The sequence below is a fragment of the Neophocaena asiaeorientalis genome, unplaced genomic scaffold (assembly GCF_003031525.2).
Source record: "Neophocaena asiaeorientalis asiaeorientalis breed wild unplaced genomic scaffold, Neophocaena_asiaeorientalis_V1.1 scaffold5, whole genome shotgun sequence".
Classification (NCBI taxonomy): Eukaryota; Metazoa; Chordata; class Mammalia; order Artiodactyla; family Phocoenidae; genus Neophocaena; species Neophocaena asiaeorientalis.
Window position 1 is genome coordinate 1,501,749 of NW_020174698.1, and position 19,475 is coordinate 1,521,223.

At 39.4% G+C, this 19,475-nt stretch overlaps 1 protein-coding gene across 1 annotated transcript in view; it reads left to right on the forward strand.

Annotated features, from left to right (window-relative positions):
- The window catches only part of MTFR2 (mitochondrial fission regulator 2), an 83,056-nt gene that overhangs the window by 2,746 nt on the left and 60,835 nt on the right, over positions 1–19,475 (forward strand). Inside the window, exons 3-7 of the mRNA XM_024759099.1 lie at positions 2,392–2,496; positions 2,957–3,069; positions 4,362–4,597; positions 6,072–6,429; positions 11,545–11,719. Of these exons, the coding sequence (XP_024614867.1) occupies positions 2,392–2,496; positions 2,957–3,069; positions 4,362–4,597; positions 6,072–6,429; positions 11,545–11,719 (987 nt within the window). The remainder of the gene's footprint in view (positions 1–2,391; positions 2,497–2,956; positions 3,070–4,361; positions 4,598–6,071; positions 6,430–11,544; positions 11,720–19,475) is intronic.

Consider the following 19,475-nt stretch of genomic DNA (forward strand, 5'->3'; position numbering starts at 1 on the left):
GCCTCTCACTGTTGTGGCCTCTCCCACCGCGGAGCACAGGCTCCAGACGCGCAGGCTGAGCGGCCATGGCTCACGGGCCCAGCCGCTCCGCGGCATGTGGGATCTTCCCGGACCAGGGCACGAACCCGTGTCCCCTGCATCGGCAGGCGGACTCTCAACCACTGCGCCACCAGGGAAGCCCTTTAATGCTTTTTAAAGAGAGAAAATGCCTCCTTTGTGTTGAAATCACTTCCAAAAGAACAAACATTATGTCATATTTTGGGGGAGGTTCCTGTGGGAATAGTTTACACTAATAGGGGAAACTCCAAGCCAAAGAACAAAGTTATTATTTGAGTTATAGAAGCACATTTCATTTCTGTTAGCTTCTTAAGAACTGACTACTAGAAAATTTATTCCACTGTAAGTAAAGCATTCTTTTTTTTTCTCTTTTTAAAAATTGAAATATAGCTGATTTACACTATTGTGTAGTTTTAGCTGTACAGCAAAGTGATCAGTTATATAATATTTCAGATTATTGTCCATTATAGGTTATTACAAGATATTGATATAGTTCCCTGTGCTATGCAGTAGATTCTTGTTGCTTTTCTATCTTACACACAGTAGTTTGTATCTGTTAGTCTCATACTCCTAATATAACCCCCCTTCCCTTTCCCCTTTGGCAGCCATAGGTTTGTTTTCTATGTCTGTGAGTCTGTTTCTCTGTTTCGTTTATAGATTCATTTGTAGTATTTTTTAGAGTCCCCATATAAGTGATAATATTTGTCTTTCTCTGTCTGACTTATTTCACTTAGTATGATATTCTCTAGGTCCATCCATGTTGCTGCAAATGGCAATATTTTATTCTTTTTTATGGCTGAGTAATATTCCATTGTGTGTATGTATGTGTGTATGTATGTATGTATATCTATATCTATATCTATATCTGCCACATCTTCTTCAACCAGTCATCTGTTGATGGGCACTTGGGTTGTTTCCATGTCTTGACTATTGTAAATAGTGCTGCTGTGGACATTGAGGTGCATGTATCTTTTTGAATTAGAGTTTTCCCCAGGAGTGGGATATTGCTGGATCATATGATAGCTCTACTTGTATTTTTTTAAGGAACCTCCATACTGTTCTCCATAGTGGCTGCACCAATTTACATTCCCACCATCAGTGTAGGAGGGTTCCCTTTTCCCCACACCCTCTCCAGTATTTATTATTTGTAGACTTTTTGATGATAGTCATTCTGACCCACATGAGGTGATACCTCGTTGTTTTGATTTGCATTTCCCTAATAGTTAGGGCTGTTGAGCATCTTTTCTTGTACCTGTTGGCCATCTGTATGTCTTTGCAGAAATGTCTATTTAGGTCTTCTGCCCATTTTGTGATTGGGTTGTTTGTTATTTTGATATTGAGTTGTATGAGCTGTTTGTATATTTTGGAGATTATCCATTTGTCAGTTGCATAGTTTGCAAATACTTTCTCCTATTCTGTAGGTTTTTTCATTTTATTGATGGTTTCCTTTGCTGTGCAAAAGCGTTTAAGTTTAATTAGGTCCCATTTGTTTATATTTGCTTTTATTTCTTTTGCCTTAGGAGACTGATTTAAGGAAATATTGCTACAATTTATGTCTGAGCATGTTTTGCCTATGTTCTCTTCTAGTTTTATGGTGTCATGTCTTACATTTAGGTCTTCAAACCATTTTGAGTTTATTTTTGCTTATGGTGTGAGGGAGTGTTCTAACTTCATTGATTTTCATGTAACTGTGCAGCTTTCCCAACACCACTTGCTTTTCTCCATCGTGTATTCTTGCCTCCTGTGTCGTAGATTAATTGACTGCACATGCGTGGGTTTGTTTCTGGGCTCTCTGTTGTGCTCCATTGATCTATATGTCTCTTTTTGTGCCAGTACAACAGTAAGTAAAGCATCCTTAAACTGTTTAGGGCCCGCTTCATTTATTCCCCTTTTTATTCCTCCTTTAAAGGAAATTACATGAATATACTCTGTATTACTTCACTGCTTGAAAAATTGAAATTGTCCATTTTTCATTGGGCCCAAAGATGGGATTTTTAGCTGGGAGGAGGGGAGACAATTTTTCTGAATAAAGTTCCCCAAGATATTTGGCCATTATCAGAAATAAAACAGAATGAATTTGTGGTGCTTTCTCAAAAGATCTTTCTTCCTGGAATCTGTATATGTTAACTCCCATCCCCCTGCTTCCCACTTGTTTAAAGACAGATATGAATAAAGTTTAATTCTTTGAAGAAAATACTTTAGAAGTATGCCATTCTATATTTTCTTTTTAAAAATAAATGTTATTGCATATTTTACATTTTTTCCGTAAATAATATCAATATAAACATGCTCAATAGAGTACTACTTTTTAAACAATGCTTTATGTTTAAATAGGTTTTGCAGATTTGGGAAAATAAAGACTATGGATCAGCTCGGAGTATTGTTCGTATTATTGGGAAAATTCTTCCTTTAGAACCTTGTCCCAGGCCTAATTTTGAGGTAAGTCAGTCAACATGCATTATTTAAGTACCATCTGTAAAATTATCCCAGGTACTCCTAGGGACATAGGGTAGAACAAAAGAAGAAATGTTTCCTGCAAGCCAAAAACCTTTAGTTTATCCTGGAAGCAAGTCATTTCACGTGTGTCTTTGTCTTTATTTTTTTAAGTAATTATATCCAAAGATTGGCAGATGCGAAGCAACCACTGAGTAGCTTATTTTATTCTTCTAGTTTGTGTTTTATGTTGGATGACATTCACTAGGGGAGAAAATATTGCCACATGTGTAGACTTTAGAATAATTATTTTCCTCAGTTTTTTTTCTCACTAATAGGTGTATGTTTTTCTATTGCATATCCTTTTTCCTTTTCACTCTTGTGGATTTTTAATTTACACAAATAGTTTCCACGGGCATGTGTCTTTCCCCGACTCCCTGACTTTCTTTTTCCTTTTTTCCTTTAGCTGATCCCACTCTTGAACTCTGTGGACCCAGCTAACTGTGGATCTGTAGTTCCATCTTTTGCTGACGTTTTGTGTGTGACGAATGATGAAGAAGCCAGTTATCTCAGATTTCGGTAATTTTTCTACTTATCTTGGAAAGTGGGGTGTGGGCTATAATCTGAATTCTTCCACATGGTGAAGTATGTTCAGACTGATCAAGCCTTTTTATTTGTCTACCTCTGTATTGCGCTGTGTCCTGCTAATGTCTTCCTAATAGGGATGACTGGTGTTTTCTCATTTTTAGCCAGTTTTTTCTTTTTTTTTAATGTATTTTTATTTATTATTTTTGGCTGTGTTGAGTCTTCGTTGCTGTGCACGGACTTTCTCTAGTTGCGATGAGCTGGGGCTACTCTTTGTTGTGGTGTGAGGGCTTCTTATTGCAGTGGCTTCTCTTGTTGTGGAGCACGGGCTCTAGAGTGTGTGGGCTTCAGTAGATGTGGCGTGTGGGCTCAGTAGTTGTGGCTCATGGGCTCTAGAGTGCAGACTTGGTAGTTGTGGCGCACGGGCTTAGTTGCTCCGCGGCATGTGGGATCTTCCCAGACCGGTGTTCAAACCCACGTCCCCTGCACTGGCAGGCGGATTCTTAACCACTGCACCGCCAGGGAAGCCCCTAGCTAGTCTTTCTTAATGCACATTTAATCCTCACCCCAGGCCTAGGAAGGAATGATATTAAAAGGATATAAAAATCACCATGTTCATTTTTGGAGAAAGCTCTTTCCTATACTAAATACTATATTTATTTTATATATTTAGCCAAAACTTATATAGTGTTTACTGTTTACCAGGCAATGATGTTAAATATATTTCAGCATTTGGATGTTTTCTTGCTTGGTAGTACTAACTTAGCTGTTAGTGTATTCAGATACAGGCTGAAGTACAAAAGGGTCAGTTATTCAGAAAAACTGGCTAAATTTATTCTATATCAAATTGGTTTATAAATTTTCAAAAAATTAGAATACGGTGAACTTACCCCAACATAACAAGGACTCCTGTAGGACCTTATATTCCGAATATGTAGAATTTCTAAATAAATTAACTTTATTTCTAAATAAATCAATTTGTACTGTGTTTGAAGTTAATAGACAGGATTATTATTTTTGGTTTATAGTCTGAAAGCAAGATGTGTTCCTTCATTCACTGACCGCTTATTGGTCACCTATTAAAGTCAGCGTTTGTTCTGGGTACTGAGAATATAAAGTTACATAAGATGTTGTTTGTCCTTAGTGAGTCTAGAGACCATTATAGGGTAAAGAGAGCTATTCTGGTTTTGTTTTGGTATCTTTATTCTTTAACCGAAAGGATTTATTTCTAGAAAATTTTTCTTCCTCCTTCTCTCTCTCTTTACATTTTTTCCTTCCACCTACAGAAATAGTATATGGAAAAATGAAGAAGAGGAGAAAATTGCTTCTTTCCATCCTTTGCAACTAGTTGAAGATCCATTGACACCTGCTCTAAGGCATAACAAACCAACAAAAAGTGATTGGCCTGAAAGTGAAGCTGCAATTAAAAAAATAGCTGCCCTTGAAGATGAGCTAGCTTTTCTTCGCTCTCAGATTGCTGCAATTGTGGGAAGGCAAGAACTGAGAAACAGTACAAATTCTGGTGAGTAACGTTGGATTTTTATTTCAGTTGGATGATACTCATTTAGTATTTCAGTCAGTGTGGTTCTGAGTAAGAAAAGAATGTTTGCTGCTAATGTATCTTATGAATGACATTAAATATGAAACGATGTTGGGTGTATATATGTGTTAGCTCTGATGTTTATTGAGAATAAATTAAGGTGCATTTGTAGTGACAGGGATGGCTTTGGTTTAAAGAAGAGCTAGCTATGCTGCCGAAGATTGTAGTTTTGTATTTAAAAGCCGGTTTTCTAAGTACAGTTGTCCCTTGGCATCCGTGGGGTGTTGGTTCTAGGACCCCTGTGGACACCAAAATCTTAGGATGCTTAAGTCCCTTATATAAAATGGCATATTTACATATAACCTATACACATTGTCCATCCTCCCATATACTTTAAATCATCTCTAGATTACTTATAATACCTAATAAAATGCAAGTAGTTATAAATATAATGGAAATGCTTTGTAAATGGTTGTCAGTGCATGGAGGATCAAGTTTTGCTTTTTGGAGCTTTTCTGGAGTTTTTTTGTTTTTTTTATTCATATTTTTGATCTGCGGTTGGTTGAATCTGCAGATGTAGAGCCTGAGGATATGGAGGGCTGACTGTAAGCTTTTCTAACTCCGTAGAAAAGTGTTGGACATTTAAGCGGAGGGATGCATTAATTTGAGACAAGAGTGTAGATTTAAGGCTTCATATATATATATTTGTAGTTTGAAGTTATTGCTGCTATACTTCCACCAAATCTAGGTGAAAACTTTTTTCCAGATGATTCTTTTTAAAATTTTTGGAGATGTGACTTGCTTTAAATAATATACATACACACACAATATCTGTATGTATATGAAAACATCCATATAAACACATATATAATTTATGTATTACATAATACTTATATAGTATTGTATATTTATAATTTATATTAAATATTATATATACTACTGGCTAATAAATGAGGTATGATATATACACTTTTTTTAAAGCAGTCGTGTTACACATGATTTTAGGAGCAAATCTGTTGTGAAAAAGTTAAGTATTTGGTACCCGTCTTAGGCTCCTGCCTAGAAAATATATGCCTGGGTGTTTCTACAATGTCATCATTAGAGTGAATATATCAGCTTGCATGTTTCTAGCCACAAGTTGTTGATTGTGTTTTGGCTTTTGTAAATAGAGGATGAAATTCAGACTGTATGTGAAAAAAGCACTTTTAATTTTCTCTTTAAAATGCATTCTCCCCCTTCCCCTACACAGAGAATCCTAATTGGATTAAAAATGAATTTACTGTTTGCTTGACTCTTTCAGAAATTACTAAGCAGATGGGATTGCTTCACCTTCCTGGCCACAGTATCATTATTTTAGTAGCATTACAGAATTGTTCCTGTTTTGATTCTAATTAGTGTTACGTGTTATATTGGAGAAAATTTTGCATGGTTTTTCAACAGACCACATTTTCTTTAGGCTCCTTGGACTTGAAGAACGACAGGCCTAGTGGTTTGGGACACATGCCATCATCAGGGACTACTCAACTGAGTGTCGAACCAGATTCGTTTTCAAGTTCAGTGTTTCCCTCTCCTCCTCCTCCAGCACCGCCTCCTCAGGTTTCTTCTCTACAGTCTCCATGTTCTCCTCTCGTGCAAACAGCCTCTAATAATATTTGTGCATCAGATAATTCAGCAACTGAAGTGAAAAAACAGCACCCAGATACTAGGAAAACCAATTTTAGTCATCATTCAAAAAACCAGAAAAATAAAGATGTTCCAAACATGTTGGATGTTCTGAAGGATGTGAATAAGGTCAAGCTACGTGCTATTGAAAGGTATGTTGTCATAATTTGAGAAATGAACCCAAATCTTATCAATGGTGTTTAAAGAAATTATTATATTTATCAAAGTAAACATAGATAAGTCTTCTCTGATTCCTCTTTACCCCAAATACCCCTCGAGAGAGAATGATTTTCAGTTTTTTGTGACTCTTTGTTCTAGTGTCCTATCTCCATATTTTTGAAACAACGTACTACTTTTGCTATTTCTTGATATTTTAGTTATATTTACTTGCAATTGTTAAAAATCTGGAATACGTTCTCTTAGACATTCTACCCCCTAACACACATGCACACACACTTCTTATTACATCTTCCCGATATGGTTAAGTCACAGTCTTTCCTTAAATCCGTGTTCAGAATTTATATCCTTACTATAACAGTAAACATTCACAGGTAAGCCATTTCATATACTATGACTACATTTTGTTTGTTACTAATTTTATTTTTTATTGCAGTTAATAATTGCCTCCTTGAATCCCCCCCACCCCGGAAATCCCCTCACGGAGCCCTCTGTCCTGTTCTAATCTCACCTGTTGCTCTAAACTTCCTGCATTGTCATCCTAAGGATTTCCTTCGTCATCATGGGCATTCTCTTTGTCCTGTGTCGCATCACCCATTTCCTGGGTGTCATATTTTCTTCCTGCAGCTTCCTGAGGAGTGCATGAAAGGTAGATTTAAGACCTTGTATATCTGAATTTCTTTTTCTTTTATTCTCACACTTAATTGCTATTTGGCTGGGTATATAATTGACAGAAAATCATTTTTCCTCAGAATTTTGAAGACATTTTTCCATCGGTTTCTAGCTCTCAGTGTTCCTGTTGAGAGGTTAATGTCGTTTTGATTCCTGATGCCATGTATGAAACCTGTTTCTTCATTCTTTTTTTTTTTTTTTTTCTTGTGGTATGCAGGCCTCTCACTGTTGTGGCCTCTCCCATTGCGGAGCACAGACTCCAGACGCACAGGCTCAGTGGCCATGGCTTATGGGCCCAGCTGCTCCACAGCATGTGGGATATTCCCGGACCGGGGCACAAACCTGTATCCCCTGCATCAGCAGGTGGACTCTCAACCACTGCGCCACCAGGGAAGCCCCTGTTTCTTCATTCTTGAAGCATTTAAGATCTTCTCTTTGGTCCTGGTGTTCTTAAATTTCATGGTGATGTGCCCTGGAGAGTTCTTTTTAAGTTTCTTATGCTGAGCATTTACTTCTTTTTAAGTTCCTTATGCTGAGTTCACTTATTGATTGAACTCAATCAGTTTAGAGTTTTATGTCCTTTATTTTTGGAAATTTCTTATAACATTTCTCTGATAATTTTCTCCTATTCTTTCCTTCTGTTCTCTTTTCTTGGAAAGCCTATTAGAAGTTTGAATGCCAGAATTATTTCTCTTATCTTCATATCTTTCCTTTACTGTTTTCTTCTCTTTGCTTTTTTTTATTGTACTTTTTGAGAAAATTCTAACTCTTCTATTGTTTTTCCTGTCATCACTTGTTTTTTGGGGGTGTGGGGTGGGGTGTGGGGAACTGTGCAGCTTGTGAGATTCTAGTTCCCTGACCAGGGATTGAACCAAGCCCTCGGCACTGAAAGTGTGGAGTTCTAACCACTGGACTGCCAGGGAATTTCCCCCATCATCATATTTTTAATTTGCGAGACCCATTTCTTTTTCTTTGAGTGCTCCTTTTTTATGTCTTCTTGCTTTTGTGTGTCTTATGCTACTGAAAATATTAACTACAGTTTTATTCTAAGTTTTCTTTTGCTCTTGAATTATGTTCATTTTTCCTGAGTTCCTTTTCCTCTTATTGATTTTGGTCTCCATTTATAGTTTTGGAGCCTTATTTAAGTATCTGGTGATTTGCAGCTATGCATTTATATTTAAAAGTGAGGTATGGAAAAGCTGATTGAAGTTTCTTTGTGTGAGGTAGGATTGCCAGCTGGTGGGCTTCACAATTTAGTGACTGAGGAGAGGACCTTGCCATTTTGTTAGCCAGATCCCATATTTCAGTAGCTGTATGTCTTTTCTTTGGAACTAGAGAGTTTTTCTAGAAAGTTCTTCATTCTTCTTGGTCAGAAGAGTTGGGGATTACACAGGTGGTGCAAGCTAGGTAGTTTGAGAGTTGAGTGGGGAAAGGGCAAGGGAGGAGCGTATCATTCCATATGTGGACTTTTCCTCAATCCGTCTGTTTTCAGGAAGGCAGCTTACCTCCCATTCTCTTCACTGTCATCAGCTTTCCAGCTTTCAACATTTTGCTGCAATTCTTATCTACTCTCTCCTCTCGTAATCTTTTTGTCTTTGTGGGTGTACATCTTTTTCATTTCTTTGCTGTCATTTTAGTAGGCTTTCACAGAGATCTGATATGTTCACCTGGAAATTCCTCAATGAAGTTTTGCATAGAAAATAAATGTATTTTCTATGTAATAGTGTTAGGACAGATAAGTCATTTCATTATCAGTGAGGTTATGATTGATCCTTGTATGAGGCAGCTAGTACAGAGAAAAATCTTAAGGTTGTAGGTACCCGTTTAGTCCCAACTAGATCTCTTACTGGTATCGTCGGGCACAGTCAGTGTAAAATGGTGACTCTGTGGCTTTTACCATCACTGGAGAAATGACTGAAACGCCAGTAGACTCCACCCTCCACCCCTCTATTCTCTCATTTTTCTAACAACTGATCTTGTTTCATACGTTATTGCTAAATCCGACGAGACTTCCCACATCTTTACATTTACAAATTTACTACCCATGTTCTCTGCCTTCCATCTTGTTATTGCAAATGAAGCATCCTTGATCATGTCCATGCTCTCCCCTTGGTCGCTGGTTCCCCTTCTCTCTAAGCATTTCACTTAAAATTCTCTCTTCTGTCTTCTGCGCCATCAAATTTTCCATCTTTATTCTTCTCTTCACGCTTGAGCATTTCCCATCTTCAAAACATGTATACCCTCAGCTATTATAGTTTCTCTGTTCCCTTTCTGGTATAAATTCTTGTTGTTGTTTATAGTTTGTTTCCATTTCTCACTGCCTTCTAGTCACTGTAATATGGTGTCTGTTCCCATCACTCCATTGAAAACTGTTCTTTCAAGGTCTCCAGTGACTCCATGTTGCTAAATCCAGTGGTCAATTCTCATTGCTCTTCTTACTTGACCTCTCAGCAGCGTTTGATACAGTCCTCAGTTCCCGCCTCCTTGGAACACTTTCTTCACTTGGCCTTGAGGAAATCATGCTTGGTTTTCCTCTTACCTCATTGTCCACCTCTTATTTCTTTGCTGATTCTTTCTTCTGGGCCTGGTCTCTGAATGTTGGCATGTTCAAGGCTCAGCCCTCAGCCCCCTTCTTCTCTCCACCCACATTGTTTCCTTGGGTGATCTCATCTAGTCCTAGGCTTTAGATACCAGCTAAATGCTAATGATGCCCACATTTATTTTTCTAGCCCTGACCTCTCCTCTGAGCCCCATGCCTACTTCACATCTTCATTTGCCTGTCTCACAGGTACCTCATGCTTCACATGTCCAAAACAGAACTCTTCCTTCTTACCTGTTCCGTCCTCTACCTTGAAAACTTGTTCTTCCCCCAAGTCTTTTGCTTCTCAGCAAATGGCAACAATATCACCCTCAGTCCAGACATCTGGAAATCATCCTGTTTTTTCATTTCCTTTCTATCCCACATCCTTTCCATCAGCATACAGCTCAAATTTATGTACCCTCAGTGGTCCTCACTGCCACCTTTCAATCTAAACCACTATCTTTTTTTTTTTTTTGATGTGGACCTTTTTTTTTTTAAGTCTTTATTGAATTTGTTACAATATTGCTTCTGTTTTATATTTGGTATATTGGCCAGGAGGCATGTGGGATTTTAGCTCCCTGACCAGGGATTGAACCCACACCTCTTGCATTGGAAGGCGAAGTCTTAACCACTGGACCACCATGGAAGTCCTGCCACTATCTTTTTTTTTTGCGGTACGTGGGCCTCTCACTGTTGTGGCCTCTCCCGCTGCGGAGCACAGGCTCTGGATGTGCAGGCTCAGTGGCCACGGCTCACGGACCCAGCCGCTCCGCGGCATGTGGGATCCTCCCGGACCGGGGCACAAACCCGTGTCCCCTGCATCGGCAGGCGGACTCTCAACCACCGCGCCACCAGGGAAGCCCCTTGCCTCTATCTTATATAGCTTGGACTTTTGCAGTTGCCTCCAACCTGGTCTCTCTTTTCATTCTTGCCTCCTTATCTGTTCTTCATATAGTAACCAGAGTGACCTTTAAAAATTGAAGTCAGATCATACCATTCCCCTGCTTAAAATCCTTTGGTGGTTTTCCATTGCGCTTAGAATGAAATCTTGACACCTTGCTGTGGCTTGGAAGTCTCTCTAGGATTCAGCCCTTATCTCTCTGACCTCACGTCCTACTTCCCATCTTACTTAACTGCACTCCAGCTGTACCTGTTTTTCTTTTTTCTTTTCTCACAGGTGCCAACCTCCTTGCGATGCATCCACTGGATGTTTACACTAAAATTGACTGTCATTTCCTTAAAGAGAATGTCACCTCCTTTAAGAGGCTTTTCCTCATCATCTCATTGAAAGTGCTTTCATCCTAGCCATTATCACATTTCCCTCTTTTATTTTATCCACAGCACTGGATAATTGCTGTCCAAAATGTTCTTGCTTACTTGTTTTGGTGTAACACTGTCCTGCCACCAGAGTGTTCTGTGGAAGTAGGATACTGCTCTACCCCTGAAGCATAACATAGAGCCTGGTAAAATAGGGGGCATTAAGATTGAATGAATGAATGAACAGTTAGCCTGATGTTTTTCTTTTCTTGAACTCCATAGTCCTTTTAAAAGTTCTTAAATATTTCTTTAAATTTTTCTATCGACTGGAAAATTAGAAAATAAAAAGTAAAGATGATATTTGATAAATCCCAGGTTGCAACGGATTGTGGTAGAGCCTCACATGGGCTCTCAGCTTTCTGATTACTAATCCATTGTGCCCTCCAGATTTGTTTTTTTACAAGGCAAAACATTCCAATCTCTTGAAGATTGTAATATATTATGCTTATATTTCTGCTGTGTTTGTCAATAAGGAACTTAAATTACACAAAGTTTTAATTTATTCCATTTTTTTTTAAAGGTCCCCTGGGGGCAGACCCATTCATAAAAGGAAAAGACAAGACTCACCTTGGGATCCAGTGTCTTTAATATCCCATGCACTTAAGCAGAAATTTGCATTCCAAGAAGAAGATTCCTTTGAGAAAGAAAATAATTCCTGGGAGTGTTCTCCATTTTCTAGTCCAGAAACTTCAAGGGTGAGATTATAAGTTTAAATCTTCAGTTTTTCTAATGCGTATTGTTCATGATGTATCTTTGCCTTCAAGTTCCTTGAAGTAAGTAATTATGCAGAATGGGCTTAAAATTGTTGATGCTGTGTGCTGCTAATGTTTCTGTTTGTGTTGACTTTCACGTTCATTTTTAGCTTTTAGCATACTATGAAGTTTTTTTGAGGTGAGACACTTGATTTGAAAAGTACTTGAGCATAAGTTTATAATGGTTTATCCTGGGCACGTGCTAACTTGACATTGCTGTCTGCAGTATGAACTGGGTGTCTGAAACTTTGAGAGGACCAGAGAAAAATGGTGTGATAGATTCAACCTAACCATATTTAAATGTGAATATTCCCAATATTTTTTCCAGTCAAATATGAAGATTGGATTATTTAGATAAATAGGACATTAACTGTGCTTTTAACAAAGCAGATGAGGTCATAATTACTTCAATGATCATGCTCATTGGATACTTAAAAAAACTCATAATATATTTCAACCCTTAACCCTTAAGATTTCTTCTTTCTTGAAGTGTCTTTTCTTTGGTTTAGATACAATCCAAATTTGGGGGGGTGGTTTTCCATCTCATAAACTAGTTGAGGTAGTAAATAAGAATAAGCCTTAGGAATGAGAGGAGAGTGAAAGATGGACAGTATATAAAGTCCAGTGGGTGGCTTTAGACTGGCGGACATCAGTCAGACAGCAAAGGAGATGGAAAAACTGAAAAGCAGATGGCAACTCAAAGAGCACAACAGAGCAGGGGAAAATCGTTCTACTCAGTTTCAGTGCGTGTGTGGTTTCTCAGTTACCGTTGTGCCTGTACAATAGCTGATGCTTATCATGTTGACTCAGAAGATTATATTTTTAACTCTAAGAAGGCAAAAAAGTATATAGTTTACTTTAGAACTGTTACAATTAAAATTACAAATGTGTCTAAGTGTTCAACATTTGCATAGAAATTTGTAACTGGCAAAGTACTTTATTTACTCATCTCATTTGACCTTTGCAGCAATATTTTTTTCTATCGAAGTATAGCTGATTTACAGTATTGTATTAGTTTCAGGTGTACACCACAGTGATTCAGTATTTTTGCAGTTTATACTCTATTATAGGTTATTACAAGATAGTGGCTATAATTCCCTGTGCTATACAGTATATCCTTGTTGCTTATCTATTTTATATATAATAGTTTGTTAATCCCATACCCCTATTTGTCCCTCCCCACTTCCCCCTCTCCTTTGGTAACCACAAGTTTGTTTTCTATATCTGTGAGTCTGCTTCTGTCTTGCATATACATTCTTTTTGTTTTGTTTTGTTTTTAGATTCCACATATAAGTGACATCATACAGTATTTGTGTTTCTCTGTCTGGCTTATTTTGCTAGGCATAATATGCTATAGGTCCATCCATGTTGCTGCAAATGGCAATATCTCATTCTTTTTTATGGCTGAGAAATATTCCGGTGTGTGTGTGTGTGTGTGTGTGTGTGTGTGTGTGTGTGTGTGTACCACATCTTGTCAATCCAATGATCCGTTGATGGTCCTTGGGTTGCCAATATTCCCTCTTTTACACATGAGGAAAATGAGCGTGAAAGTGGTTAAGTGATCTGCATCTGACATCTGACATCTAAGTGGCAGAGCAATGAATAGAACTTGGTTTATTAAAATTCTAGGATATTTGAAAACCTTCAGTTATCTCAGAAATTCACTTAGGTGGAACACATAGTTTCCCAGTGATAGTGGATCAAGGAGGTATTACTGGTTTGTCTTACACTGTTCACTGTTCTTTTCACATTTTCTTTCCAGCCAACTGCAAGCATCTTAGAGAAAGAGCCATCTCTTTTTGTAAATTTTATAGCACCTTGCTTAGGGATGGGCACATAGAGACTCAAACTGTAGTCTACGGAGAGCTCAGTCTGTGCAGCTTGACTGTCCTGCTCACTTTCATGTCCTCAGCCCTGACTGAGCACAGTGCCTGACATGTAACCCGCTCTTAAACAATTACTTACTGTTGAATGAGTTAAGCCTCAAAGGGTTATTTGGTGTTTGTGTTGCCATTCTTTTTTTTAACATCAGAATAGTTTCTGTGTTAAATATTTGCTTCATTTCAGTTTGGACACCATATTTCACAGTCAGAAGGACATTGAACTAAAGGAAGAACTGACAAACACAGCAGGTATAGCCCAAGCCACGAGCTACAGGGCTTGTGTCTGCACTTACAAGGCAGGATTGCAGAAGTATGCCAGCATACTTATCCCTACATGTGAAAGGATCTCACCTCCTGTTAAGAAAGTTAAATGTAGTCTATACACTGAGGTATATTAGTGCAAAGGTCTGAAGGATCTTGACTCTTAAGAATACCTGTCTCTGGTTTTAGAAGATCCAGCAGTTAACTGGCTACTGATGGTAGTTAGGGAAATGGATCTTTTTTTTTTCCCATGTATGTTAATGTTATTAAAAGCTGAATGTATACTTTGAGTGATTCTCCTAAGAGCTAAATAGTAAATGATTTAATGTTTCTCATTAGAGAACAGTAAGGTCTCATTATAAGGTGACCGATGCCACTTAATGGATTAAGAAAATGTAAACTAAGTCTGTATTGTACTACTCAACAGATGATAGTACATTTGGATTTTTAAAAACAATTTCTTAAAGCAGTTATGACTTTCTAACTTAAGAGCCTTTGAATCTTTTAAAAATTGGTAGTGATCGGGGCTTCCCTGGTGGTGCAGTGGTTGGAAGTCTGTCTGCTGATGCAGGGGATGCGGGTTCGTGCCCCGGTCTGGGAGGATCCCACATGCTGCGGAGCGGCTGGGCCCGTGGGCTGTGGCCGCTGGGCCTGCGCGTCCGGAGCCTGTGCTCCGCAGCGGGAGGGGCCGCAATGGTGAGAGGCCTGCGTACCGCAAAAAAAAAAAAAAAAAATTGGTAGTGATCTGGTTCACTTGGCCTCCAGCAACTTGGAGATTTTCAAAGAATATAAAATTATAATTTGTTCATTAAGATAGTCATATACTTTGAATCATAGATTGAACCTCCTGAAAAATCTTCCTGAGGTGATAAAAGAATTAGAAGCTGATTTTGACCGTTAAATGCTAGATTGTAGAAGTATTTAAAGAATCTTCTTGATAAGTTTTGCCTACACTTGCTATGTAAATATGTACGCTTACCACTTTATTTCCTCTGTTCCTTTGTAAATAAATACGATTTTTTGAACTTGTTTGTGTTTTATAGCAGTTCCAATTCACGTTCTCTCCTCACTACATTTAGAACTTCTGATCTTTTTTTGGAAAGAGGGTTCTGTAGTTAGTTTCTTGGTCAATGCAATGAAACACACAAAAGTTTGGAATAGGTGTTTTGTCCTTCTGCCAATACTAATGTGGTGTGGGAATTTACATGTTTCTCTAGAAATGGAGCTTAGGTTCCATTTGGAGGAACTCAGCACCCACCCATTTTACAGGCTCTCCCCTTTCGGAAGAGCCCAGTTTGCTCACAGGTTTCATGTTATTGTGGTAGAGAGTTGGCTGCCTGGTAACCCCTATTTCCGACGCCATTCTCCTGGCACCTTCCAGTTAGGGGTGGCTGTGCAGCATCCATCTTATAGCCATGAGGAATGGGCTTGAATCACAGAGATGTAAACCCTGACATCACTGAGCTGCTGAACTAACACCAGCAAGAGCCATCTCCACACTTCTTGTTACATGAGAAAGAGAAATAAAAAAATATGCATTGTGGGTTTTCTATTACTTGCAGCCAGAAGCATTCATGATGATACAGCAAGTACAGCAGTGTGACTTCCATACCTGCCTGTTACTCCTGTGTAGTTTTCTGATACTTCTTATCCTGTGTCAGTAGTTTGTTCTTGCTGTTGTTCCTGCCCCTCCTAGACATTGCTCCCACCCTGCGTTTTCTTCTCTCTTGTCCTTGTAATTAGAGTCCTCTTCCTCTGAAATAACTGCTTTTTATCCCCCAGGGTAGTCTTGCATTTTCAGTTTTATAGTTTCCTTATTTAGAAATGTTTAAGGGGGCTTCCCTGGTGGCGCAGTGGTTGGGAGTCCGCCTGCCGATGCAGGGGACGCGGGTTCGTGCCCCGGTCCAGGAGGATCCCGCATGCCGCGGGGCGGCTGGGCCCGTGAGCCATGGCCGCTGAGCCTGCGCGTCCGGAGCCTGTGCTCCGCAATGGGAGGGGCCACAGCAGTGAGAGGCCCGCGTACCGCAAAAAAAAAAAAAAAAAAAAAAAAAGAAATAGAAATGTTTAAGGAACAACCCCTCCCCAACAGCCAGCAGAAACCTTTGGAAGATACCATTTTCTGCTGAGTGAAGTCCATTTCTTAAGAAACCTCAAGTTAGTTTTTTGGGGGGGCTTTTCTGTTTTACTTCAGAATGAATTTCCTGCTTGCCCAAAGCACATGTCAGCACCACGATGCATCAAGATTGAGTTGACTTTAGATTCACCTCTATTTAGAGGTCTCACTTCCGATGTCCTGGGGGACACGAGACCATGCCCTGAAATTCCCCTTCGGGAGGCCTTCTGAATAGCCTACACTTGGGCTCCTGGTGACTTAATGTTGACTGTAGAGTTCGTGAGGGTTTAGGCTTTCATTATGAATCTATCTGTAAATTATCTAATACCTAAGTGTTATTTATAACATTTTATTCTATTTTAAACTTGTCTGAACATATAGTGAGTGCTGACACTTTCTGTTCTTACAAGGTATATAAACGCCAACTTCTTTTCCTGACTCTAAAGCGTTAATCCTCCCACTTGCCCTAGAAGAGTCCCTCCTCTCTCCTCCCTTTTCCTTGGATGCCTTAAACTAACTTGCATTCTCTTTCTTGATTGGCTGCTAGTTAATCCCTAGAAAAGAATCAGGGCATTTGACAAAACATTCTAACACTATTTTAAATTGGAAAAAATACTGGTTTTGTAATATAGACCACAGGAAGTTAAAGCTGTTTAAAATCGTGACTGGTTGAGATGTGCAGATGATAGCAGTGATTGTCAAGGCAGGGAGGGGAGATGGGACTTCCTAGGAGGATGTAGCAGCATCTGGAGGGCACCTGTAAATTGAAAATATTGGCATGGGACTGTTATGGGGATGGAGTATCAAAAGACTTTGCTTTTACAATGAGAATGCATTTGTGCTTTAATTATGAAATTTACATAAAAATTGGATTGGGAGAGAATTACTTGGAGGATGATTCAGATGAGAGCAATGGGGAAAGAAGACTTTTAAATGTGTTTTGCTGGATATTAAGCACAGACTCTCCTTAGACTAGAGAGGTTACATATGCAGTTGCATTTCTTATAAATTGAAAATCAATAAAACAAAATGAAAAACAGGTAAGTGGGAATGAGGTGTGAAATTTTTATGTCGGAAAAGGGCTACTGCAGATTGGGTCCTCTGGGAGGTAGACTGTGAGATGGCGATTAATGTGAGGAAGTCTATCTGGGTGTGTTCTCAGGATCACACCTCTGCAAGGGAAGGAAGCAGGATTGGGTGAGGGAGAAGTTGGGCTGTAATGCAGCCTCGGCAAGGGCCTCAGCACACCCTGGAGGGTGCTCTGAAGCTGGGGTAGCCCTCATAGTAGTCTCCCATTGCTCTGAGGGTGCTGGGTCTTTTTGTCTTTACATTGACCAAACATTGAGGAGTGGGGCATGACCTTGAGCAAGGCATCCTTCAGCCAAGGGCATTTCCACAAGAGGTTTATCATAGTGGTGCATCACAGTCCATTAGAAGATTAGCCATCCACAGAAGACATGGGTTCCAAAAATGTTGCAGGGCCCAGCCTGCCTTCCACTGCCATTAGCCTTCAGTAGTATTGACTGTCCAGAATTACCAGAACCCATTACCCTGTCGTCCTTCTCCCAGGCTAGTTCTTATACTTATTTTCTTTAAAATTTTTGCAGTTTAAAAATTGGGGACGAAAGAGGTGAGAATGCCTTTCTGTCTCCAAATATCCCCCTTCAAACCCCCACCCCAGGGTTTCTGTGTGGGTAACCTATGGTTGGTCTTTCACAGCTTTGTCCTTTTCTCTTCATGGCAATTACTAATGTTTCCAAGGACTCAGAAGCATTAAACAGTTATCTCATTGTGTGGCATTGGGAACCAATGGAAGAAGTGCTGGAAATGTGCTGGGAGAACTGAGTTATTACTTCTTTGGACCCCAAGCTCCTCAACTGTAAAATGAAGAGGCCAAGCAGGGTGTGCCCTGGGGTCCAATGTGTGATATTAACATTCTATGACTTGCTTGGGTAAAAAGAGACATAATCATAGCTCAATTGAAATGGAGAATCATCTCCTGCTTCAATCTACTGCTGGATAGGAACTAATCAGAGAGAGAGGCAGAAGATGGAGAAGGAGGGCATCCAGGGCTTTCCTGATCACAAATCTCACCTCCATTCCAACTCTCTTTATACTTTTCTTGCAAAAATAATAATAGAAATAAGGAAGTGGTGGGGTTTCCAAAAACAAAAATTGTAACTTTCAACCATCAGGGGAAGGCAAAAATCCCATCCACCGCAGCTCTCAGTTTGAAAGTAAAGTTGTACCGCACACAATCATGATGTTACTTAAGTGTGCTCTTAAAAGAACACATTGTGTGTGGCTGATAGGGTTTTGGTGCTTCGGCAGGCTGAGGAGAGCCGAGTTCAGGACATTGGTCCACCAGAGACCTCCCAGCTCCACGTAATATCAAATGGCCACATAATATCAAACGGCGAAAGCTCTCCCAGAGATCTCCATCTCAATGCTAAGACCCAGCTCCGCTCAATGACCAGCAAGTTACAGTGCTGGATACCCTATGCCAAACAACTAGCAAGACAGGAACACAACACCACCCATTAGCAGAGAGGCTGCCTAAAATCATAATAAGGTCACAGACACCCCAAGGAACACCACTGGAGGCAGTCCTGCCTGCCAGAAAGACAAGATCCAGCCTCATCCACCAGAACACGGGCACTAGTCCCCTCCACCAGGAAGCCTACACAACCCACTGAACCAACCTTAGCCACTGGGGGCAGACACCAAAAACAACGGGAACTATGAACCTGCAGCCTGCGAAAAGGAGACCCCAAACACAGTAAGTTAAGCAAAATGAGAAGACAGAAAAACACACAGCAGAAGAAGGAGCAAGGCAAAAACCCACTGGACCAAACAAATGAAGAGGAAATGGGCAGTCTACCTGAAAAAGAATTCAGAGTAATGATAAAGATGATCTGAAATCTTGGAAACAGAATGGAGAAAATACAAGAAACATTTAACAAGGACCTAGAAGAACTAAAGAGCAAACAAACAATGTTGAACAACACAATAAATGAAATTTAAAATTCTCTAGAAGGAATCAATAGCAGAATAACTGAGGCGGAAGAACAGATAAGTGACCTGGAAAATAAAATAGTGGAAATAACTACTGCAGAGCAGAATAAAGAAAAAAGAATGAAAAGAACTGAGGACAGTCTCAGAGACCTCTGGGACAACATTAAATGCACCAACATTTGAATTATAGGGGTCCCAGAGGAAGAAGAGAAAAAGAAAGGGACTGAGAAAATATTAGAAGAGATTAGAGTTGAAAACCTACCTAATATGGGAAAGGAAATAGTCAAGTCCAAGAAGCACAGAGAGTCCCATACAGGATAAATCCAAGGAGAAACATGACAAGACACATATTAATCAAGCTATCAAAAATTAAATACAAAGAAAAAATATTAAAAGCAGCAAGGGAAAAACAACAAATAACACACAA